General features: G+C 39.9%; 2 protein-coding genes across 3 annotated transcripts in view; both read right to left on the bottom strand.

Annotated features, from left to right (window-relative positions):
- The window catches only part of LOC143299727 (F-box and leucine-rich repeat protein 13-like), a 60,296-nt gene extending 59,369 nt beyond the window's left edge, over window positions 1-927 (bottom strand). For both annotated transcript variants that reach the window (XM_076613107.1, XM_076613108.1), the window contains exon 1: window positions 760-927. In XM_076613107.1, the coding sequence (XP_076469222.1) occupies window positions 760-837 (78 nt within the window). In that variant the 5' untranslated portion in view covers window positions 838-927. The remainder of the gene's footprint in view (window positions 1-759) is intronic.
- An 8,026-nt stretch (window positions 928-8,953) lies between these two features.
- On the bottom strand, window positions 8,954-25,482 carry LOC143299374 (ADP-ribosylation factor 5). The gene is made up of 6 exons (XM_076612527.1): window positions 25,286-25,482; window positions 20,752-20,832; window positions 19,264-19,373; window positions 18,441-18,512; window positions 16,003-16,128; window positions 8,954-11,935 (listed from the first exon to the last, which is right to left on the bottom strand). The coding sequence occupies exons 1-6, from the start codon at window positions 25,350-25,352 to the stop codon at window positions 11,846-11,848; spliced, it is 546 nt and encodes a 181-aa protein (XP_076468642.1). The 5' UTR covers window positions 25,353-25,482; the 3' UTR covers window positions 8,954-11,845.
- Between the last annotated feature and the right edge of the window lie 391 nt (window positions 25,483-25,873).

The raw sequence follows: 25,873 nt of genomic DNA, 5'->3' as shown, positions 1-25,873 counted from the left end.
TATACATGTGGGAATGATCCAAACTGAACAGAAATAAAACTGATTATCAAAAAAAACAACAACCAACCTTTCCATGCATGTATGTTCATAGCACTTTTTCTGCATTATGCGCACTCACACACACACACACACACACACATGTACATACACACACAGATACACATGTATGCACAATATATTTATATACACACAAGACTCTCCTTACCTCTCCATCCTTCATGTCTGCTCCACTTACTAGCTTGTGTGTGTGTGTGTGTGTGTGTGTGTGTGTGTGTGTGTGTGTGTGTGTGTGTGTTTTCTTGTGTGTATGTCTGTTTGAGTATGTGTGCTCTTAAGCACATGATGCTAGATCAGAGATGAAACATTGAAAGAAAAGGTCATAAAAGGAAAATCTGATTTATCATTGAAAAGAAATCAGTGAAATGACTGTTTAATAAAGCACCAACATTGAATATACAGAACGATGTAAATAGAACATAAAGCGCAGGGAACGTTTGGTTCATTATACACATATAGCGATATTGCTCTGCATAATTTCAAGATTATCTACATTGGAAGTCAATGAAATGTTACACAATTACTTTGGTAAAACTTGCCTTATGTCTCTTCTTTTTTGAGTGATCAGTTATCTTATTCTTTGTTTGTTTGTTCTGTTTATGTCATAATGTTGGAATAATGTTATAAGACCGTCAACGACAATTATTTACATATTTTACAATTTCGGGACAATGCAAAAATTGAAGGTTTTGCGTGTCTTACCTCATAAATGTCCGGAAGTTTATTGACCCGCAAATACTTTCGCATCTCGGGCGAAAGCCCCTTGAGTGACGCAGCCATTATTACTGGTCTGCACAGAGCATGCAATATGTTTGTTTTTTTAAAACTATTTCTGATCTTGTGACACCGCCGCGGGAGCAGCCATATTTGTTGAAGCTAGCAACCACTTTGTACGTTCACGGGGAATACCGAAATCACACGAGAACAGAAATAGAAGCGGCTGAAAGTCATTAAAAATGTGAATAGCTTTGCTTTTTTAAACAAAGAGTTTAACAATATCATAGAAATTATCATTTGATTGTAAAATGCGTTAAATTAAACGAGAAAAGAGGAGGAGGAAGACGCTGATCTAAAAATAGGTAGATCTATATTTAGATCAGTGGGACGAAGGTGAACAGTTTTCGCGTGCGTTACTCTTTTTGCCTGAAAATACCCCAGTCAGTTCAGTTCAGTTTCTAAATGAGGCGTCACTGCGTTCAGTCAAATGCAAATACGCTACACAACATCCGCTAAGCAGCTGCCTGACCAGCAGCATAACCCAACGCGCTTTTGCACCCAAAACAATTTGAATTTTAACCCCTGTTGCAGTGTCAGTCCTTGGCCTCTTGAGCTATGTATTAAAATCCAGAGCAACGCGACGAAATGCCAGCCTTTGTGGGGAGTATCCACACGCTCCCATATCTGTGTACCTAATCAAGTGGATTTCTGGAGAATCTTGCCAGACTGAGGACAACATGTCCAGAGAAAGGACGAGACCAGGATTCCACGAACTGAAACCAGACCCCGCCCCACAGACACCAACCACAACAGACAACACGCGTATTGGCAGATGAGCGTCTTAACCATTCTGCCATCTTGCTCCTGAAACGAATGCTAACATGAAGTGCGTTCATAGAAATATCTCAAGTTTATTGATGCATAGGATCACCCATTTATCAACTTGATACGTCGATTACAGTGCCATCATACAAAAATATGTGCAGAAATGTGCAAAAATATCATAAGCTGCACAAAATCTAACAAATAAAACAGGGCAGGCACAAACTTCAAGTAGCAATACAGACAGACATATTCACACTGGCCTGTTCTTATTCCCCATTTTCTAATGCTTTATATCCATCGGGTTTGTTAACCTTCGCCGGACGGTGTGGGTCCATGTGGACCCAGAAGGGTCTTTAAATGCCCGGATATCTCGTATATTTATAGATGTTTTTCAATGAAATTTTAGATATGCTCCAAACACACAAATCCCCTCCTTGTCCTAAAATTTCGAAAATATGGGTCAAAATTTCAAAAAGTAATTAAAGGTGACATTTTAACTAGTCACTGATGACGGTGTGGGTCCGTGTGGACCCATGGCTCGCAAAGAGGGAAAACTGTGTTCACCCCTCCGCAGACGGCCTGGGTCCGTGTGGACCCATGGCTCGCAAAGAAAGAAAACTGTGTTTACCCTTCCGCAAACGGTGTGGGTCCGTGTGGACCCATGGCTCGCAAAGAAGGAAAATTGTAACCCTTGGCTACAGAGGGCGACAATGGGGAGGTCTGTAGGACCCCCTCTTTGCATGCTGGAGAGAGAAACTGAAACCGATACTGGCACTTCTGAAAGTAACAAGTTCTGATGAAGCGGTGGGTTTTTCCCACGTTCTCTCCTTGCTACGAGTATCTCTCATGGAGGCTGGACAGTCACTCTGATACCGTCATGGACAGACCCAACATTTTTGAAGCACTTGTCACCTGCGCTGACGTAGAGGAAGATCGTAATTTTGGTGAGTATATCAACATTTTGAGTTAGAATTTAAACCACTTGACTATTTATTAGGGGAAATAAAGTTGATGGGGCGGGGGTTTGGGGAGTGCAGAAATGGCTTGTATCTATGGTTTGTATCTGTCTCTGTCTCAGTTCAAGTTGCATCTCAAAGCTAGCCAAAACTAATCAATAACGTAAAAAGGCTTGAAGAATACAATCACAGAGGTGTACTCACTCTCTCTGTTTTGGTGCTCTAGTGTTTATGGGTTAATTGTTTACAAGTGCTTACATGAGTCTGGATTTTTGTTGCTTGTCATTTTTAGTACCGAATGCTTACAATGTTGCCCGGGTTTTTTCGATGACAGGGACGGTGTGTGTGTGTGTGTGTGTGTGTGTGTGTGTGTGTGTGTGTGTGTGTGTGTGTGTGTGTGTGTAAAACATAACTGCAAATTTATGGAATCATATCTGACTATATTGTACCTATCTCTTCTTTTTTTGGTTACCCCAGATGAGCAAAGAACACGGATTGCCAGTTCCCAGGACCACGAACAAGAAAGTGGCGATGACTAGTGACGAAGAATTTCTTCCACCTGAGCCTGATGCGGAGTCCCCTAGTGATGATGAACCAGATTTCGAAAAAGATGAAGAAGAAGTCTTTTCTCAGTCAGGTGAGGAGCAAGAAGTGCCACCAGATTCCAACACATATACAGCAAAGGACGGAACAAGATGGAGCAAAGTTCCAGTGACCGGAAAAGGAAAGACGCCGTCTAAGAACATTTTCAAGCGTCCCCCTAGTCAGGTCCCTGGAACCCAAAACAATGGCCCGACAGTCGTAGGGACAGTCAGATCCGAAAAAAGGTTTCTACCCTACCCTTTCAAAAGCAACAGAATTCTCCCACTTCACGGCAGCGAGTTTGCTTACAATAAGACTATCACCCTTGTTAATTACCAGGGGAAGAGAAGGAAGAACACCGTTCTCCACAGCTCAATGCATGACGAAGGGATGGTGAAGCCAGGGGCCCCCAAGCAGAAGCCTGAGATTGTTCTTTTTTAAAATGAGACAAAGGGGGCCGTAGACTCTCTGGATAAGCTTGCCCATGCTTATACCTCAAAAAGAATTTCCAAACGCTGGCCATTTGTCATGTTTGCCAACATCATTGATCTTGCTACAGTGGCTGCACGCTGTGTCTGGTCAATCAAATTTGAAGATGATTCTCTTGCAAAGAAAGATGCACGGAGTGCATTCATCCAATGCATCAGTAAAAGCCTGATGTTGCCACACATGAAGCGCCGTCTCATGCACACAAACATGCACCGGGGCACTCTTGATCTGATGAAACGTTCAATCAAGGGGATTGAGTTTGAGTCAGAAGGGCACAAAATGCCAAGAGCAAAAACGGTCAGGCAAGACAAGTCTGAGACAGTAAGATCAGGTGAAGCTGCCAGCACATTGCACAAGAGGCAAGCCAGTTCTGATCCTGGAACATCAAGTGAAGCTGCCCCCACACAGCGCAAGAAAGCACGCTGCTTTTTCTGCTCATGGAAGGCTGATCGAAAAGTGAGACAGAGGTGCCAGAAATGCAGTCAGCATGTTTGTCCCGACCACATGCAAATTCTTTGCCCTTCCTGTGCGTGCTCAAAGTAAAAACGCTGAACTTGTCAGATCATGGGAATTCTAAAATGCATACATGTTCTTCAGCTTTTCCAAATGCAGTAAAGATATGGTATTTGGCTCTTACATAATGTCATGACCTAACATGATTCTTGCTTGTTGAGTTCTTTTGTGTGTGTGTGTGTTTCTTACTACTGCTTGGTGTTCTTGATGTTTTGATCTTGCTTGTATTTTTATGTTTCTTTTTTCTTGCTGCTTGAAGCCTAATTGCCTTAGAAATATAGTCTGCATTTCAGGTAACATTCCTTAGTGTCACACATACAGACATGCAACATATACACATACAGTTTACACACACACACACACACACACACACACACACACACACACACACACACACCAGGCATGCCTACCCCCAAATTTGCTTTTCAGGAACAACACACATTAGAATCTGGGACAGGGTTAAATTTTCAGGAACATCTCAGCAAACATACATCTGTCATCAGTCTGACTGATGTCGCAAAACACATACGCGTCTCTTTTCCTCCCCGGCTTTATGAACGGCTACTTCTCAGAGTGTTCCTTCCTGAAGATCTGTGACATCATGCAATCATGTCCAAGGCTGTGATTCAAGTCCCTCATATACACCTGTATTATTTATCTATTGCAGATTTCACATTAAATTGATATCATCACTATTAGTACTATTGATTTCAGTGTGGCCCAGCTGACCATCCAGGGCCAGCTCAACTCCTACCAGAAAACGAAATAATTGATTTTTAAGAGGTTTGGGAGGACCTCTCCTCTGTGTGTGTGTGTGTGTGTGTGTGTGTGTGTGTTTACAAGGAAAATGTACTTATCACACAAGTTTGTACTGTACCGATATAACTGACCATCTGGTCTCTGCTGCTGTAGTGTCTGTTCCGCTGACAGACTTGTGTGCTGGTTTGAGGAAAGAAATGGGGAAGGGGGATGACTGGAGGGAGGTGGGGGTGGGTATGTGACTGGTCATATCAATTTCAACAGTCAGGGATTCTCAGCCAGAGCAAGTGGTCACTGTCCTGGCTCAGTGCCAATTTTGTCACACTCATTGACTGTGTGGTTTTATCCACCCCCACCCCTCTCTCACCATTGGTGGCAGAGACTCAGAGAGAGCGGAGGGCAAGTATGCATAAGGGAGGTGGTGTCTGGTGGTGGGAAACAAGAGCAAGAGGAGTGAGGGATGTAGCCAAGTGAGGGGATCAGAAGGACAGGAGGAAAATTGAGGTCATGTTTGTGTTGACTAGATTTCACTTATGAATATAATTCCACAGAATGCTTATTTCTGGCTGTTTTCTTTTCTTTTTCTTTTTATCAGCACACAGGACCTTCACACTGAGATGAGGGGGAGTGAGAGGTGAGAGGAGAGTGAGAGAGAGAGAGAGAGAGACTGAGCAGTCAAAGTACAGGAGGGGAGGGGGGTAGTGAAGGGACCAGAATAGCGCTGCATTGATTTTGACAGCTCTGCCAGTGGCAGTGGAAGGGTGAGGTGGAGGTGGAGGAAGATTGGGGAGGGAGTAAGGTGGGCACAGCCATTCAGTACATTGCTCTCTTGGACTGACTACAGACAGGTCTCACTGGCCATCAATTAGATAACACGAACTCGTGGGGGTTTTTCTTCCTCCTCCTTTTTTCTTCCAGAAAATGGACGTTCCGTTTTTGACCAAAACCTAAAATCAGTCTCAGGACCGCGGAAGAGTTGCACCCATGTTTCCATAAGTCTTAAAGAAGTGTCTTCGGCAATGGTCAGAAAGCCATCTATGGGTACACTTGTACCCACTCAATACTTAGGGGAAAAAATGTTACGGTCGGATTTTTTTAATTTTCCGGGACATGCAGCAAACATCCGTATTTCCGGGACACCGTTTCAATTCTACCAATTTTCCGGGACAAATACGGGCCCTCAGTAACGGTAGGCATGCCTCTCTCTCACACACACACACACTAACACACAAATTCTGCTGTGATGGAAGCATAAGCGCCACTGTCCGCCATTGTTGCAGGATGGAGCAGTATTTTGAGAACTTCGCCAAAATCGGATTAGAATTACCCTCTTTATAGACATGGGTCCACCTGGACCCACACCGTCTTCGGAGGGATGAACACAAAATTTCCTTCTATGGCGGCCATGGGTCCACATGGACCCACACCGTCTGTGGAAGGGTGGACATGATTTTCCCTCTTTGAGGGACATGGGTCCACACGGACCCACACCGTCTTCCGTGTATAGTCAATAGCACCGTCCGGCGAAGGTTAATGCTATCCACCATACAGTGATACACCCATCACCCACACCCCCACCACCACCTCCAGGCCCCCCTAAAAAAAAGCCATATTTTATGTAGTTCAATGTATAATTTTGTTTCACATGTAAGTTTTCTGTCACACAGAAAAATACAAAAGAAACTTGAGACAGAGATAGGGTTAATAATCAGTATCAGGAATGCAAACAAGGTCCCACTTGTCCCTTTTTTTTTCATCTTTCTCTCTCCTATTTAATTTTGACATCAAGGATAATTCTCACCCATTCATAGGTACCTCCCTTCCTTACTCCTCTACCCTCACTTTATCAGTTAAAAAAAAAGAGGTAATCTTTGTTTATACACACAATAGATCCAGAACTGCTGCATTCATTCAAAGGTAGCTTCTTTCTGTTTATCCAGAATTGCTTCAGTCATTAAAAGGTGGCTTCAATCAGTTCATCCAGAATTGCTTCAGTCATTAAAAGGTGACTTCAGTCTGTTCATCCAGAATTGCTTCAGTCATTAAAAGGTAGCTTCTTTCTATTCATCCAGAATTGCTTCAGTGATGTAAAGGTGGCTTCATTCTATTAATCTAGAATTGCTTCAGTCATGAAAAGGCAGTTTCAATTTGTTCACAGCTTGACTGTTTTACATGAGGAGAGTAATGGTGTTCAGCATATTGTGTTGCTTGGAGGAGGAGGTGGAAAGAGTGTAGGCCAACCACTTTGAATTTGATCTGGCTGGCAGAGCTCTCCAAACAGCACCAAAAAGTGGAACAGTGGCTGAGTGGTAACACATCCACAAAGGAAGGAAAAGAATCTGAGCATACCGGACTGAATCCCACACACCAATATTCTCCCCCACTTCACTAGACCTTTAGTGGTAGTCTGGACTTCAGGCGAGACGCTAAACCAAAGTCTCATGTGCAGCATGCACTTCACGCACATTAAAGAAACCACAGCAAAAATTAGGATTTCACTGGCAAAATTCTTTAAGAAAATCTGCTGTATTATAAATGTGTATGTGCGCACATGATTTTAGCCCAACTGAATGGCGTATGAAAAGAATAAGGTAACTGTCAGTCATCTCAATCCAAGTAGGCAGTCTGTTGTGCAAATGAACTCCCTTGTTAAATTGTGTAAGGGTGCCTCCAGTTTGGTCTGACTGATGGTTGTCTCTGTAGAAGTTATTAATAATAACAATAAAATATGACATAATAGCACAGTTAACTGCAGTCAAGCTGACCTGGTGACTCATGACCAGCTCTATGTGTAATAGGAGAGCTGTTGAACAGGGAATAAAACATTACACAACTGATGGAGAGATGCTTCCTTGAGGCGGTGGGGTGGGGAGGGAGTGGGGGATCCAATCAGTTCAGTTCAGTACAATTGCTCAAGGATGCATGTCACTGCATTCAGACAAATCCATGTATGCTACACCACATCTCCATGTATGCTACACAACTGCCAAGCAGATGCCTGACCAGCAGTGTAACCCAACGTGCTCAGTCAGTCCAAATTCATGATTAAACACCATGTCCCTCATCAGTGTGACATTGTTAAGGAACTATATTTTTTTGTTCATTAAATTGGTGGATTTTCCTTTTCCAGCAGCTGATTCTGACCACACAGTGAAAAATGAGCCAAAAAGAAAGTTGCAGACTCACTGGTCACAGGGACTGACAGCACAGTGGATGAGTTGAACATCCTAATGGCTTTCATCCTTAAAGATTTCAGAAACTTTTGTCTAAAAGAGGTGTATTGTGTTGCTGTTATTTGGAGGTGAAACAAAAAAAAACGGGATGGGGAGGTTTGAAGATTGGGGGATTTTATCAATGTCACAAATCCCCTGCATGTAGGATTTAAAAGGTATTCTGGTGTCAGTCAGGCCAAAGGGATGCACAGCTCCCCTCAGACACATCCATAAAGTGCATGACACTGGACTGTATTGTCTGCACTGTGTAGTCCAAGTCTTCCCAAGAGAGCCAACAGCACTCCACCCTGGGCACGCTTTTGTGTCACCCTGGAAAATCTGCAGGACTGGCACCAAAACTAAACACTGGAAAGACATCCTTCAAACACCACCAGATGCATTTCCACTAGATGGAAAGAGTGTGCAAGGACGACCATGGCTGAAAACGAACTGAAAAAGAATAGCTTTACCTGGGGAAAGTTAGCTAAATAGCACATGGTAAGCACAGTGGAGATCTCTGGTGGTGGTCTTGTATGCTTCAGGATGCCGACAGAATCTAGCTAAGCATACTGAAGTTCCCATATACTTCTCACAGGGTTTCAACACATGATCTTTCAATCAAAGACTATCAATTTACCATGGCATGCTTATGTGGAATGCTATTCTGGATCACAAATCATTTCACTAACTCGCATTCAAGTCTTCCTGTTTGTTAATAATAACCACTTATCTGCACAAAATAAATGAGAGTGCACAATTACATTTTTATAAATGAAGCCAACCAATAAAACCTGCACAAAAATCACACAACACCCTCTCACAAACAACACTCACAGAATAACAGAGATTTACCATGTCACTTTATTTGTACAAGTCTCTTTATACAAATATTCTGACAGTGCATCGTACATGAACAATCAAAACCTTCTTGATATTTGATACTTACACATAAGTGTGCAATACCAGTACAAACAACTAAAATGAGGAACCAAAGCCAAATCCCCTCATGCAATCCAATACATGAAAACACAAAAACTGTGGAAATGAAAGATGTTTTAATACAATAACACATGGATTGTATGAAACGACCAATGCTGATACAATATTCAAAATTCAAGGATTTTTTCCCCCTCTTTTACATGTTCTTCCATCATTAATGATAACTTGAAATTTATGCAAGTTCAGTTGTTGTTTTTAAAACTCACAGAAAGTTAAAAAAAAACAAAAAAAAAAAAAAAAGTTTCTATCTCGAACTATCCAGCTGACCATGGACAGACTGAATGTTCAACTGTCAGCTGTTTTGACATTGTTGATATGAAACTAAATTTTCATGTTCCTCCATCTAATCAATACCAGGGGTGGGTTGCATGAGTGAACTTAGCAGCACCAGGTTTGCCTCGAGTTGAGAATGTTCCTAAGGAATTTACCATGGAGCTGGGAACATTCTTAAAGATTAACAGACTAAGCGCTGCAAAGATCGCCTCATGCAACCCAGGCCAGAGAAGATAGCGAGTGAACAAAGAGCATCCAACACTGAAGCTGGTGTTCCAAGAGACAGCAGTGACACCGTGGCCAACAAGAGAGACAACTGTGATGCTTTCAAAACACCGAAGTTAAATAAAAATTTGAACTTCTAAACAAAGAGGGTTCTGTGATTGTCATGGGTCTTCAAAGCGTGTCAAGCAGAAGCTGGTGCAAGTCTTCTGATAATTCTCCGACTCTTTTCAGTTTTCTTTTTGTTCCTGACAGATACCTCAGCAGAACCAAGAAATCTCAGAGCAATTTGGAATAAATAAATAATTCAAACAGTTTAAAATCAACCCTCTCCCGCAAGAACAAATGTGACAGAAAAAAAAATTAATGATAGTGAACAGGCAGAATAGTGTCTGAACATTCTGAGCACATTCAGTTTCACTTTCAAGGAGGCTTCAAAGCATGCAGACTAATCCGTATACCCTACGCCACATCTGCTTTTGAATAAATAAATAATAAAATCAAAACCAAAAAAGAGAAGGAAGCAGATGCCTGACCCACACATAGACCCAATGTACTTGTCAGGCCTTGTACACATCAGAAACAGTTGACTCTGTTGAGTGCCGACAGCTGATAGCAAGAGCTCGATGGGTTACAGTAACTGAATGGATGATGTGTGTTTTAATATCAAGTCACAGAAAAGCTGATGAGCAGAATCACTTCTGGAGAAAAAAACAAAAAAAAACAAATGCCAAAAAACAAACCAACAAACAACAACCCACTAGCACAATTCACAGACAGACACAACCACAGCAAAATATGTCCCACACTCTTCATGAACCATCCACAGCATCCAGGCATCGCGACATGCGACATGCACCACTCCCTGTTGGGACAAAGGCTTCCTCACACAAATGATGGATGTTTGGAAAACTGCACCAGCTTTCAACTAGCAACAGCGCGCTTATATGGATCAGCATCTCACAACAATTATCAACTGAAAAGGTATCTGGTAAACAATATTTCACACGCACCACAATCTTTAACTGACAACTTCACACATGGTTTTTAATTGCTTCTAAAGTAATTGACTTACCTGAACCAATTAATCTATGGATATCTATGGATTTATTTTGAAATGACTTTGCTACTGGATCAACCACAATAGCAATGGATGATAGTATATCATAAAAAAAAAAAAATTAAATAAAAAATAACAAATAAATAAAAAATTAAATAAAAAATAACAAACAAAATTTAAAAAAATAAAAACATAATGGTTTATTGTGAGAATCCTAAGGATTGGGATCAGTTTATTTTGGGGTTGGGGGAAACATTCTTCATCATTTTTCAGCTTGATTGTTTACAAATATTATGAAGAAAACTGACCATATCACCTATAAGAACATTTCAAAAACATTTTGTCAGTTCTTGTGAGATGCAGTCACCTAAAAAAATGAAAAACTGTTTATTTACCATTAAATACTGTCACTCATGTACACATACACGTACAACCAACCCAATAAACCATTATGGTAGAAATAAAATCCATGACACATCATGTCAGCCATGCTTAGACTACTTACTGTACATGATACAAGAAAAGGAAATTTTCGAGCCAATGACATTTTCCAATGATCTGACACAACAAATACCTTTAAACTTACCAAAACAGATGAATAACACCAACTGTCAGAATGACATGGTTAAAAACATCAATGAAGTTCCCTTTCAAGCAGAAATGATTGGTCCAAATTGCATGAAACACTGGGCAATATCTACACCTACCGAGAAGAAAAAAAAAAAGCTGTTAACACAGCAATGATCTACACCTGGGTCACCACTACTGAAGATAGTGAATGGTGGTCTTTTCCTAGCAGGCTGAAAAAAAAACTCCAACCAGACATGAGCCTCTTGAAGAGAGGATAACTGGCTACTCAGTCCTAATTTAAGACCGTGATGGGGGGTCAGGATGGAGGTGAGAGTGGGGCAAGAAGGGTCAGAGGGCAAAGGGTCAGAGGGCAAAGTATCAACAGAAAAGCAATGCCAGGGAGTGGGGAAGAAAGATAAAATTCTAATCCTTAAAATGTTCAACAACACAACATGACACAATCATGCTTCATAAGTCTCATTAATCTCACTAGAGCATCTGCACAAGACAACAGGACCCTTACTGAACTAAGAACGTAGACAAGAGTAAAACCAAGATAATGATGATGATCTAAATGACAGGCCAGTGAAGCAACGGGGCAGCGAAAGCCCTCAAGAAGACTTGGATAGTTCAGTGGAGAGCCAGTCCAGCCCCTCATACAGACCAGTCCCTTGAGTGGCGCAGGTGGCCTGTAAAAACCACTGCAAAAAAAACAACATATCGACATAAGAGCCCAGCAAAACATATGGGAATACCAACAATGAAGTAGCATTATGTCCTGACAGAGCACTTTATAAAACAACAACAAATCATTTCGGAGATTAAGGCCTGCAAACGGAATGGAAAATGTGAAAAGATTGGAAATTTTCTTTTCTTCTTTTAAAAAAAATTTAAGACCAGATCTTTTTTTCTTTTTTTTTTAACCCCACTAATAGTCTGTTCACCTGCCCTCCATCCCCCTTACCAATCACAATTTTCCCTTGGACCTTTCAGTTTTGCAGAATATTTTCTGCTAAAACTGTTTCGGACAAGAATTTGTGTCATTCTGTCTTGCTTTTTTAAACTATTTTTTTCTGGGTAAATCTTCAGACAGCAACTCCCAAGGCAGAGCTGTCAAACACTAGGGCTCCTCTTTTCCAGATACACCAAGTGCATGCAGCATGAGACTTCCAGTATATCAACTGATCGTATAGATCTCCAACCTGATCACAGTTCCAAACCTATGATGAGGAAGAAAAAGGGCCATTCCAGGTTTGTGTAGTACTGTGTCAGCCACAAAAAATCTGGCAAACAAAGCAAACTTACGAGCTATAACTTGCAGTTGCACCAGTTTGACATTGTCACGACTGTGATGCTTGCCCATCAGGGCATGGCGTCAGAAAATAATTTTGTGACTCAATTCAGAGACCTTTCCTTTCGAGAAGGGCTGTCTATCCACTATTCCACACCGAATAAAGGTTGCTTGGAAAGTAATGTTCTGCAAATACTTTGAATTACAGGGGTGCAAGCAGAGACCTACTCAAGCCTGAATTTTTTTTTTTCTGTCCAGACCAAACCTTGAAAATAATACGCAGGCTCAACAAAACAGAGCATCAAGCTCGAAAACGATTACCGTACTATTATATTTTCTAAAGACTTTTATTTGGGGGAGAATAATGGTGAATTCTGAGAAAATCAAGAAGCAGGCAAAAAAGGAGGGATTTTTACCCATGAACACTAAAACAGAATTTTAAACAACAAGATCTGGCACCCATACTGAACATTCTCAAAGGATGGGCCTTAAGTATGATGACTGCAGTATCCAGCATAGTAAAAGATCTAATAATGGAGGAAAAAAAGTATAAAACATCAGAGTAAAACAAACGTCAATTACAGTTTTAATCAAAGCAAAAGACAAATCATATTATTTTTGTCATGAAAACAATAATACAATTCTGTATCTTATCGCAAAGAAAAATATGCAAGTGTTACTATCAACAGTCCATAAGCAATACTTCATGCAAAGCCGGAGGTATTGAGGAAAGAAAGTGCCTGAAGGAATGTGTGTTGCGTGCGTGCACATGTGTGTATGTGTGTGCGTATGTGACCATGCGCAAGCGCGTACATGTACGTGTGTGTGGGTGCTCATGAATTGTTTTCAACGCAAGCCTCTGTGTGTGTGTGTGTGCATGTATGTGTGCACACATCTGTGTATGTATGTGAGCAATGGTAAAATGTGTGTATGTGTGTCATCTGTGTATTACTTCGTGTGGTGTTTGTCACTGCGTGCACGCATGCGCGTGCATGTGTGTGTGTGTATACACCTGTTTAAGTGTGTGGATAGTGTGTGCATGTGCATGTGTGTGTGTGTGCACGCGCATGTACATGTTTTTGCGTGTGCGTCTGTGTAGGTATGTAAGCAATGGTAAAATTTGTGTGTAAATCTATGCGTTTGTGTCTATCTGTTTATGTGTGAAGTCTGTCAGTGTATGTGTGCACACGTGTGTATGACTGATCAAAAACAAAGGCAATAGTGAAATGAACCGACATCCAAACGACAGTGGCCGCATGCGCGTTTGAACAAAACATATTACTACATGCAAGTAAAGCAGACAAACTGATCTACGGCACGTCAGCTATAGATCCCTATCTAAACAGTGTATACTGCAGCTTTGAAGTGTAGCCGCATCATAGACTGACATAATCACCACAATACACCAAAAAAACGTACTGACGTCAAATGCTACGAAAGTTTATCTTCAGTGACAAATATATGTGGCGCTTCTTGGTATTTGCTCTGTGTGTGTGTGTGTGTGTGTGTGTGTGTGTGTGTGTGTGTGTGTGTGTGTGTGTGTGTCTGTGCTGGGTTTCACAGTCAGCAAAGTTGTATTTTTTCTTTACTCAGCCGTAGTGCCGTAGTCTGGGGGCTTGGATTATAGAAACTACGGATGAATTGAAATATATTAGGTAGGCCTGTGAACCGATGTCCAAATGAGAGACAAGCGGCGCTTTGAACATTAGTAATTATTTCATGCAAGTGATGCAAATGAATCTTTCGTACTCTGGCTATAATTCCTGGATCTTCTTCTTCTTCTGCGTTCATGGGCTGCAACTCCCATGTTCACTCGTATGCACACGAGTGGGCCCTTACGTGTATGACCGTTTTCACCCCGCCATGTAGGCAGCCACACTCCGTTTTCGGGGGTTCGGATCTAAATAACTTACACTAAAACTGCAGCCATGAAAGGTATTGCCGCATCCTTGCCGACATAATTTAAAAAACAGACTCAAAGCCAAAGTTACAAAGTTTTTGTCACAATTGCTGCAAAGTGATTGTTGAGAAAAGTGAGTTTGCAGCCCAAGGGTTGAAGCAGAGATGGTGATGGTGATCACGCCCGTGAGCATGTGTGTGTGCGTGCGTGTGTGAGCAACCATGGCTGCGAGCATGTAACTTTGTGATTTTGTGTGCGTGTGTGCACTCATGCTTAAACTCCCCAAGGCCCCCCCACCAACCCCCTGATTTCATCTTTGAGATAAACGGCAGTAGTTTTGCAACAGCCGTTGTTGGCATAATCACATTTTAATTTCATACTCCCCACCCCCACTTTTTTTTCTCTACGGATTTGCACAAATCTCAGGAAAGGTATCCAGGGGTCTTCAAGAGGTGTTGCCAATAAACGATCGTAAAACAACCCGTTTTTCTTTTTTCACGTGTGTATGTGCGTGTGTGTGCACACACACACACGCTACGATGGGAGTGTCTTTTTTTCCCCACCATGCATGCGGAAGCGCAGTATCAAGTGCAACCGTGAGTGATAAAATTTCCCTGAGAAAGGAAGTGCTGTCAGGTCTGGGACTCAGTATTCTGGTTATTTTTCGTTTAAAAGATTTTATCAATATCATGCTGTCACAAAGTAAGTTTGGTGAACGCACTTTCCATCGCTAAATGACCAGAGAGTGAGGCAATGCGTTTTTCTCCCATAGTTTTCAAAACATTGATGCACAAGCAAGTAAACAACACACTGGTTTTGACAAATGAATTTGAGTACTTATCTTTAGTTCAAGTTTCGTCACATACAAAATGACATCATTGAACATAACCATGACAGAGAAATCAGAGAAAGACCATGCCACACAAATGTATTGTATGTATGCCAGAAACTACCAAAACAAAATTTCTCCATGCCGGAAACTACCCAAAGTCAAGATATTCTGTGCCGGATTTCTGGCATATGCCGGACAACTTGCACCCCTAGAACTATTAATCAGAGTGGCTTTGACCATTCATCTTTCCTCCCTCTTCCTCTCTTACATTTACTTTCTTATTGTCAAAAATTGACATCTTTTATTGTCAAAAATTGACATCTTTGGTGATACATGTTGAAAGAGGAATTCTGAAGCTGCCAAACAAGATTGTGGAAACACATTTATCCTCCCTTTCATTTCAATTCCCTCTCTTTGACCAGGGACAGAAAGAAGCCAAGGTTCAGTGACAGAATCAGGCCAACCAGAGGAGAAAGAGAGAAAGAGAGAGAGAGAGAGAGACAGTCACAGAGAGAGAGACAGAGAGACAGATTCAAGATGGTTTATTCAATTAAGGCCATTGCCCCATATGAACAGAAAGACAGAGAGAGACAGAGAGGGAGGAGAGACAGTCACAGAGACAAAACAAAAGTGCAAAAATGTGCGTGTGTGTGTGTGCACATGCACAAATGTGGCACCAAAGAGTGACCACAGAGGTATGGTTTCAAACTGAATACCTTACTATCCATTCAGGTCACCCTCTTACCGTCCTGTTTCGCAGATGCTGCAAGCCAAGTTTTTCCTGTAATTCGCTTGCCGGCAAGGCTTGAGGCATGTCCTGCTTGTTGGCAAACACCAGCAGTTTGGCATCCCGTAGCTCATCCTCCTGTAGCTAGAAACACACAAAAAAACGAAATGAAAGAAAAATAGTGTGGAGTGGTGACCTAGTGATAACAAATCTACCTAAGAAGTGAGAGATTATGAGCACATTGGTTCAAATCCCACACTCGCCAGTATTTTCTTTATCTCCAATAGACCTCAAGTGATGATGGCCTAGATGCTAGTCAATGGGATGAGATGATAAACCAAAGGCCGGTGGCCAGCATGCACCTAGTGGAAGGAAAAGAAAATTATGCAAAATCACATTCATACACATAAATCCAAGACAAGCCTCTAATGTTGACCATTCCAACATCTGCATGAGTTCCCCACTTGTTAACCTTACGATTGAGATTGCACCATAATTTTAGCTTGATTGGCCAAACAAGCTAAGTAAGTTTGTGACCTGATACAAGTCTTCAACAGATACAAAACAGGAGTGTCAACGAATAGACAGACAGATACAAATATGAAAAAACTTAGCCGTATGAAGAGCACAGGATCAGGAGTCAAGATGGCTGCTGGAAAAAGAGGGCGCTAGTCAGGGATGCACAGGGGAGGTAACTTACTTCGGGAGGTTATCGGCCGTAGCAACTTTTGTTTTCTCCGCATAGGCAGGTAGTAGTTTGCACAGGACAGGAATCAGACCCCTGCCGGAGTCTGCACTAGTGGCTCACGATTAAGTATGTTTAATTAAATAAGTTTTTCAGCAAATGTGTGTGTGCAGGAAATCAGAACGCAACTGAAATTAGAACTGAAACAGTAAGTACATATGTGATGTCAAGAAGCAATGTTTTAGAAAGTTTTGATCTTGATGTGTGGCTTTCGCCCATGTCAACACAGCGACCAAGCTATGAGTTGCATGAGAATTTGTATTAGTTTGTAGTGCGAGTTCGGCTAAAAAAGTTTAGGTCTCTCTCTTTTTGTAATTTTAGAGCACAGTGTGTTGAGATCGTCTGTTGACAAAAGTCATTGCCTCCACCTGTCAAGGTTGTGAACTGCCAGCTGATTTGGTAAGTGAACTTAAAATATTTTTGGTGCTATGGATCACATAAGAAAACTTTTGTTTTCTAAACGAGTTCAATGATTGAACAAAGTTTATCATTTCTACTTTTGGTTGTTTTTATTTCAGAATTCACCAAGTTAGAATGGAAAATGTGTGGTGAATCAAAATGATCAGATTTTGATTGAGAATCCAGTTTCGAACCCAGCCAGTAGTGACTGAGTTTGATAAGGGCAGAGACAACCTTTGTTTCTCTCTGTATCAGGTCAGCTTCTTCCCCTTCTCCCTCTCCTCTCCTTTTTCCTCTGAGCGTGGCTTCAATTTAATGTGAGGCATTATTTAGGCCAATATTTTTTATGTGGAGACACTTCCCTAAGTCTAAGGAAGAACAAGGAACCGGACTTGTACTGAGTCTGAAATTATTAGGCTGTGTGTGGCTTGGACAATTAATTGTGGTGCTCCAAGTGAGCCTGGACAGAATGGATCATTCTAATATCTGTTAGAACTTGTATGGAGTTCGGATGTGTTACCTGAATATGTTTTATTTCTGATTTGATTATTATTTCTGATCTTTTAAAGTGTATAGATGGCGTGTGTGCTGTAAATTTATAAACCTATTTGTGGGATTCTTGTGTGTCAGAGCCTTTATTATAAAATTTTGAGAGGCTGAAATTACTTTAACTGGTGTTGACAGTACTGCTGTGTACAATGAACACAGGGTGTGCATTGTAGCGGTCTTGGTGGGTGTGTGGCCCAACGACTGAGTGGTGTGAGTATGCCTTAAAAAGCCACAAGACAGTGGTGTAAGCAGGCTCTTAGAAGCCACAAGCTGTCACTCAGGGTGAGCTTGCTTTGTTCCCTTGACATGGGAATCGAACCAGCATTCTTTTTTTTTTAATACTTGGACGGGTTTAACCAAGTGATTACTGAGTGCATGAGAATTGGTGCGTGGTGTGTGGTACATACATACATAAAGTGTGGAATGTGTCTGAAAGTGTTTAGAAAGATAATTTGAATAATAATTGTGGGTGCTGCACTTGCATGTACTGTTGTCTGTGCTTTGGGTGATTGAAAGTGAATTAGTTTACTCAACCGTTTAGTCAGACAGCCCTTACATATTCTAATTTTTTCCCCACACTGTGCATGTGACAGATGTATGGACAATCACACTCTTGTATTAACACAACATAAAAGAAACTGAGGCATAACACAACTCACAATATCTGCTCCACACTCACAGAATAATTTCAACTTAAGTTGCAATCTCCTGCTGAAACCAATGTCACATATTCCCAGACGCTTTCCCCTTTCCAGATACTTACCATTTTGTTCATTTCCTCCCTGGCTTCCTCTATTCTCTCTCTGTCATTGCTGTCAACCACAAAGATCAAACCCTGCACACACACACACACACTCACATTAAAAATCCAGATTAATTCCAAACATCTTCACATTTCTGACTTCTCAAATTTTTTTTAAAATAACACAAAAAACCCCAAACCAAAGTGAAACAGATGAATAAATAAAATAGACGAAGCATGATTGACAAATGTAAACATTCCACAGATAGAAAGAATGAAAGAACAAAAGAGGAATATTTCCATGAAACTGCCCCACGAGGCAAAGCTTTTATACCTCACATGAAATTCCTCTTCATGCCGATTTAAAAAAAAAAAAAAAAAAAAAAAAATTTAAGAAAAAAAGAATTGGAATGTGTGTAAAAAACTGTTTTCTTCTATGTTAAACATAAAGCTAAATCTGGCGTAGAAAAAGTAATGACTGAGACTGAGAAAATGAAACTACAAAGTTCAGCACACATAAACACAAAAACATGGACAAACGAATCAGGGTTATCACATTGACTCACTTTATTTACACATGAGCCAAATATGTAACTAACTACTAGGACCTTTACCCCTACCCCTCACATAAAAAAATAACTGTTTTCAGGCAGACACACTAGAATGCCAAACAGTAGCTTTACGATTCATCAAAAAGACAACAAACAAAAAACAACCCCTACCCCACCCAACACCCCCCTAAAAAGCAAGAAAAACAAGGAGGAATTGGGGTGAGGTGGTTATTTCACAGATATCTTTTGACTGCACACGAAAGATAAAGAAGCAACAACATCAAAACCTGTACCTGTGTGTTCTGGAAGTAGTGGCGCCACAAAGGTCTAATTTTGTCCTGACCGCCCACATCCCACACAGTGAAACTGATGTTCTTGTATTCCACTGTCTCCACATTGAAACCTTTCATTGAAAACAACAAAAACAAGCATATTTCAAATATGCATACTTCAATTTCAAATATAATTTTTAAAATGTCCCACATTTCCATCAAAATAAATTAATACAACAGATAACACAAAAAAATGTTTTTTTCAAAAGAAGTAAAGGTATTGGAGCTCTCTCTCTCTCTCTCTCTATATATATATATAAAAATATATATATATATATATATATAAAAGACAGGCATTTTCTTATTCAGTTATTGTGTATTACTATTAGTGTAAAAGCATACCATTGTTAAAACATCAAATTAACTGAATTTTCTAACAAATGGTATTGCAACAAAAATCTGCTCACATAAAACCCTTGTCTCCCTTTCTTTCCTGTTTATACCCTTGTTCAGTTATGAAAAGCAACAAACCAGTGGTATACATGTTATTACTTAACACCTTTATCATCTTCTATAAGTAGATTCTGATTATAGTACTTAAAACATCATTGGCAACATGTATCAACATGATAATCAACATATGATTGAAATGTCTTTTTCTTGCTTTTCATCACTGAACACCTCCCCCCCCTCCCCCTAAAAAACAAATTTACCTAGTTTATATTTTTTTCTTCTTTTGTGTGTTTGTACATGTGTGCATGTAATTGTGTGCATCCATTGTATCGTGAAGTATGTAAAAATGTCATTGAATAAAATAGATATACTGCTTGCAAAGCATATTAAACCAGTGTGCTTAATTCCTGCACGCCCTGTACCATTCTGTGAACTAAATGTACCATCTAAAAGTGTAAATTATCACTCAGACTGTGCACCAGCAAATGAGTGACTCACACAGTAAATCCATCAGTTACACATGTAATGTAAGCCGAGCTGACAACAATCAACAAGTGCACAGCTGTGCCAGCCTTTCTACGTTTTGCCTCTGGCATATTACAATGGACAGGGGAAAGACAGCACACAGAAACCAAAAACCATACACTGGCTGACAAGCACAGCCACTGTGTTAGACAAAATCCAGTCATGGGCAGGTTCACAGCATTTGGGAATATCTGATGACATTTGGTGACACGTAGTCTGTTGCAAAGTTGTAAACTAAATATCCAAGTATCTTATGCCAAGTTATGGATTTTGCAATGAACTGAAACACAGCTGACACATTCTCTGTATTCTGAAAAACAAAACTAATGAAACGAAAGATGTTGCTGTCAGTATCTATGCTGCTTGTTAAAACACTAATTTACTAAATGAAATGTGAACAAAATATGATACACAATAGCAGAATCCCCTTTGAGTAGCAAATGTATTCTAGCTGAAAAACAAAAAAACCGCAACAAAAAAACAACAACAAAAAACCAACAACAAAAAACTAAAAGTAAAACACATTCCTACCAATAGTTGGGATTGTTGTCACAATCTCTCCCAGTTTGAGCTTGTACAGGATGGTCGTTTTACCAGCAGCATCCAAACCCACTGCAATTAAAATAGCAGTTATTGAAGGGGAACAAAATACACAATGTATGACAACAAAAAACACCACTCATCTAATGACTGACAGTGGTACACACAAAGGAAAGCACTCAAGGTGGCACACACTGACACCAACAGTGACAAAGATCAGTAAGATGTCGACAACCAACTTTACCAAGGCACAGAACGGAAACTTGTACAAATACAACAGTACAAGGAAGAATCAATACATGATTTTCCTTGCATGTGATCCTGATCTTTTTTTTTCTCACTTCATTTTCGGCATGTGACTAACAGATGCAGAAGACTCCGGCTGACATTGTTCTCGATTGTGAAGATTGGCGACAGATAAATGCCTGACTAGTTACTGGCTGAAGGTTGGAACAGTCAAAATATATGATTATTTCTCTTGATTTATAATACATTCTCTGAGATTAAATTTTGATACAGGACTCTCCAGAATAGCAACTTACTTCAGAAGTTTTTTTATTGCATCACATCAAGCCCTATGGTTTAGACAGAATGAAACCTTTTTCTGAAAACAACAACAAACAACAACAACAACAACAAAAAACCAATTAATTTTTTATTTAATCTTAAGCAGTCATTTTTTTTAAAATACAGGTCTAACATTTGTAAAATTCACTTAATTTACCATGCACCAATCCAGAGTCAGCCATATCAATTTCTCTTTTTTATCATTTACAATATATATATATATATATATATATATCTAAACTTAATGCAGTGAAAGCGAAAAGGTTCCCAACCCATCAGTCTCATTGACACAGTCACACACACCTGTTTCCAACCCCAACAGAGCACAAACTGCATGCAATACACGGACTTGGTGACTAAAGGCACATTAAACAGACATCACTGGCAACAACACACATCTCTTCACAATGCATGTTACAGGCACATCACACTGGATCACTTTCCCATCCTCACACTACCACCCACCCATGTTCTGTAGTGTATCAAAATGATTAAGTTTGGTGGCTACCACAAACACAACATTTTTTTTAGTTACTGAAAATGAAACAAAAGTAGCATGCTTTGTTAACTGTCTGGGATACATACAGTTCTGTATATGTTCAACTTCCAGACCATAACGCTAATGTCTGTTTTGACATAAATGTTAATGTGTATTTGGACACTTCTGATGTTGTTGCTGTGCAAATATGAGGTTCCTATTCCATTACTTTCCCAGAATACAATTACAAGGCTCTACAATTACAGGTAAAGTATAACTACAAGGACACTTTTTAAGGACTGGCAAAACTCTTAAGACTCTCTCACCTCCGTTATTCTATAGCTGTCTGAGCCAGTTTAAATTCACATTGATCTTAACTTTATTCCTGACACTTGTGACATTCTTTGTAAAGAGAAATCTATGTATTACATAACAAAAATCCTGTACAAGATTATTTGTTCTTAAACCTACAAGCATATATTGAGCACACGCACAAAGCATGCACACACATGCAAGCACACCATATGCCCATTACTTATACTAGTTTCAATGAAAAGATGTTTATCTGAAAATGAACCTTTTCATTCTTTTTCATCCAAACATATATAAAATATACATCAGTAATGACATCTTTCAAGTAATGATTTTATAATGTACTTTTCCCTGCTTTCCTGAGGTGTTATTTTTCTGACTGCAGGTCCTGATATCTGTGGGTTAGCTAATATGGATCTGTTCACATGCCCTGACACCTTGAAATTGAAACCGGACATTTGACTGTCAAATGAAAGGCATTAAATAATCAACTAAGTATGTCTCTTATTCTCCGGGTAACTTTTATTTACCCGAGAAAACATGGATCTTATTTTGTAGATCTTTAGTGTTACTGTTCTTGCCATACTGCTATTTCGTACTGATCATGGGGAAAGAGAACAATGGTAAACTACGTATTAATGTATTAATTCAATGCGGGAAAATGAAAGTGATTGGGAAAACTCAAAAGTATTAAAAATAACCTTGCTTTATGATTTTATCTCAAGATGCTAGCGAAGGAAAGACAATGATGAGATTTCCAGCCAATACATAGTACAGTTACAAACAATTATTAATTAGATATTTAGCAACCAGTACCAGGAAAAGTAGCCAGTGTAACTGAATCACTGGCATCAATAGAGAAAGAACATGGAAGTAAACAATCATCTAACAGCTCACCACTGCACTCTGCTCCCTTCACCACAATGTCATATTTTTAGTCCTGTGGTACTTCTTACACTCTTCTTCTTCTTCGTTCGTGGGCTGCACATCCCACATTCACTTGTATACATGTACATGAGTGGGCTTTTACATGTATGACCATTTTTACCCTGCCATGTAGGCAGCCATACTTTGTTTCCGAGCTGTGCATGCTGTGTATGTTCTTGTTTCCATAAACCACCAAACCCTGACATGGACTGCAGGATCTTCAAAATACGTATTTGATATTCTGTTTTCATATACACACGAAGGGGGTTCAGGCACAAGCAGGTCTGCACATATGTTGACCTGACAGATCCGAAAAATCTCCACCCTTTATCCACCAGGTGCCATTACCGAGATTCGAGCCCGGGACAGTCATATTGAAAGCCAAACACTTTAAACAATAATCAGCTATTGCACCCATCACTTCTTACACTCAACTCTCTCAGTCTCTGTCTAGCCAACTATAATATCAGTTCTTGAAAAAGCCTTTAACTGGACTTAATAGAAGCTAATGTTTATGGGTAATAAAGATTATCATTATGTTAAGTTCAACTATTAAAATATATTTAAATGGGGCCCTCACCAGCAGAAAGTACCCCCAAAACTGATGCTGTTATAAGTAATAAATTATAAAACATAATCTATATATAACTGTGCTTCACGATTTAATAAGTATTACTATCATGACACAAGGCATTATATTTAGTGATTTAAAAAATGAAAAGAAAAAAGTTAAAGACCTATTATGTGAGTCATATCATACTCACATGACATAGATTTCTAATTCTAATGGCAGAAGAACTGAAAAGTGCCAATCAATTCACATCAACCATGGAAACTGATATTAGAAGTAGACACACAAGAAATAGTTCTAATGAATCATGTGAAACTTTGACTAAAGTGCTAAACAGAAACTTGTAACATTTCTAGTGCGGCAGCGAAGGAACCACAATCAACAGTTGAAACTCAGTCAGTCAATGTAACCTGATGCACTGGCAAACTGTTTCCTGGTGTACTGTTCTACCTAATATAATCATAAATTTTAAAGTAACACCCTTGACTGGTACTCCCTGCCTCAAGAGGTAGCAGAGGCATAAATCATCACTGTCTTGGTGTCAAGGGCCTCCAAGTCCAACTCATCTTGGTCAACACCAAACACAACTTTCTCTTTTCACTTTGTTGTAACCATCAACAAGTCTCAGTGAGTGAGTGAATGCTAGTGAATGGGTTGGCACTGCATCTTTCTTGGTAAAGACTGGAAAGTAATTCAGAACTGGAAGGGATAGAGGCCAAACAGTGTGACTGTTGACCACTCAACAGTAAGTGTGACTAATGACCACTCAACAGTAAGTAGATTTGAACACACTTAGTATTTTCTAATCTGCGACCAGTCTGGACTCAGTTACAATTACAGTCACAGTCACTTATTTTTTCTTTCAAAATTTGGGTTCAAATTCAAGATTCTGAAAAACAATAACATCTATGTTCATTTATATTAATGTGGCAGAGGGAAAGGCTTCTGATGCTGTGATGGGGAACAAATCCTCACCCTCCCCTAGTGTCCAGTCCCAGATACTGATATAGCCTGTGATTTTATCATGTGTATGGATGAACATCAAAGTTGTTTTTTCCTGTCAAAGATATGTGGGCCTATCCACATACACAGAACACACGGAGAAACTTCATAATCAGTAAAAAAAAAACACCAAAAAACAACAACAACAAACAAACAAAAACATACATTCTGTTTATGTTGCTAGTGGTAGCATAAACATTTTTCACTTTCAGTTCCATTGACACCGTTACCAACAGTCAACACTAACAGAGCTGTAGTGTTAAAAACGAGAAAAAAAACCGAACCACAATGATTAGAAAACATTTATTTAAGGTAACACATTCAAATAACAATATTCAAATAATATCAATAATATTACAATAAATGCGACGTTGAATAAACGTGCATTGATGTTAAATCTTAATTTCAATAATCAACAAAATATCTTCACGTTATGACATGACCGATCCCACAACTGTAGACGTGCGCTACTGAGTACGGTCGCTCTTATCCTCCTTGACATCATACTGTTTTTTTGTTACTTTCGAAATAACCAGAATTCTATAACATATTTGAACAGTGATAACGGTCAACAGCAACTGCGCTCGACACACAATCAAAATGATTGTCAAGACAATGAGTGGCAGGAAGTCCGCAGTTTCAACACTGCGACAGAGGAGAAAACTCACCCATCAGAATTCTCATCTGCTTCTTCCCAAAAAGCTTGGTGAAAAGATTTGATATTGTCAGACCCATCTTTGTCTACGACTAAGGCTGGTCAGCAGCTCTGCTAGAAACTCAGATTAAATCTATCACAGCTTCGCCTGTTTTCTCTAGATTTCCACTGCTGCCACGTCAATTTCGCCAGCTTCTATTTGTGACGTCACTCCAACATGGCAAACGTACATTGAAAAGTCTTAATACCACAGCACAAACAATAAACATTAGTCGACCCAAATGTAACTAGAGGCTTTGCCCAGGGCGAGACTGCGAAAGTCTAAGATCCTATCATCTTTTTGTTTGTGTTTGCCTATCTGCCTGTGTGTGTCCAATGGGCATCATTATTCTACAGGTAAACGGAGCAATGACTTTATAAGATAGGTTGTTCTGAGACATATGCAAAGTCTACCCAGAACTCCGAGTCAACTGACGCTGCCAGACTCATTTGTAGAGCTTCTAAATTTGACCATGTTTCTCCTCACCTTCAGTATCTCCACTGGTTGCCCGTTTCTGATCGAATAGACTATAAGCTATCGACTCTGACCTTTTCTGCAGTC

Source organism: Babylonia areolata, chromosome 25, assembly GCF_041734735.1.
Source record: "Babylonia areolata isolate BAREFJ2019XMU chromosome 25, ASM4173473v1, whole genome shotgun sequence".
Lineage (NCBI taxonomy): Eukaryota > Metazoa > Mollusca > Gastropoda > Neogastropoda > Buccinidae > Babylonia > Babylonia areolata.
The sequence above is the reverse complement of the archived record's forward strand: the minus strand, read 5'-3'. Positions and strand labels throughout refer to the sequence as shown.

Excerpts from the sequence above, each read along its gene's own strand:
- LOC143299374 (XM_076612527.1), bottom strand. The coding sequence starts at position 25,352 with ATGGGTCTGACAATATCAAATCTTTTCACCAAGCTTTTTGGGAAGAAG. Across the intron at positions 19,374-20,751 it reads GACAACAATCCCAACTATTG|GTTTCAATGTGGAGACAGTG; the intron begins GTAGGAATGTGT and ends TTTCAATGAAAG. Across the intron at positions 18,513-19,263 it reads ACTACTTCCAGAACACACAG|GGTTTGATCTTTGTGGTTGA; the intron begins GTACAGGTTTTG and ends GTGTGTGTGCAG.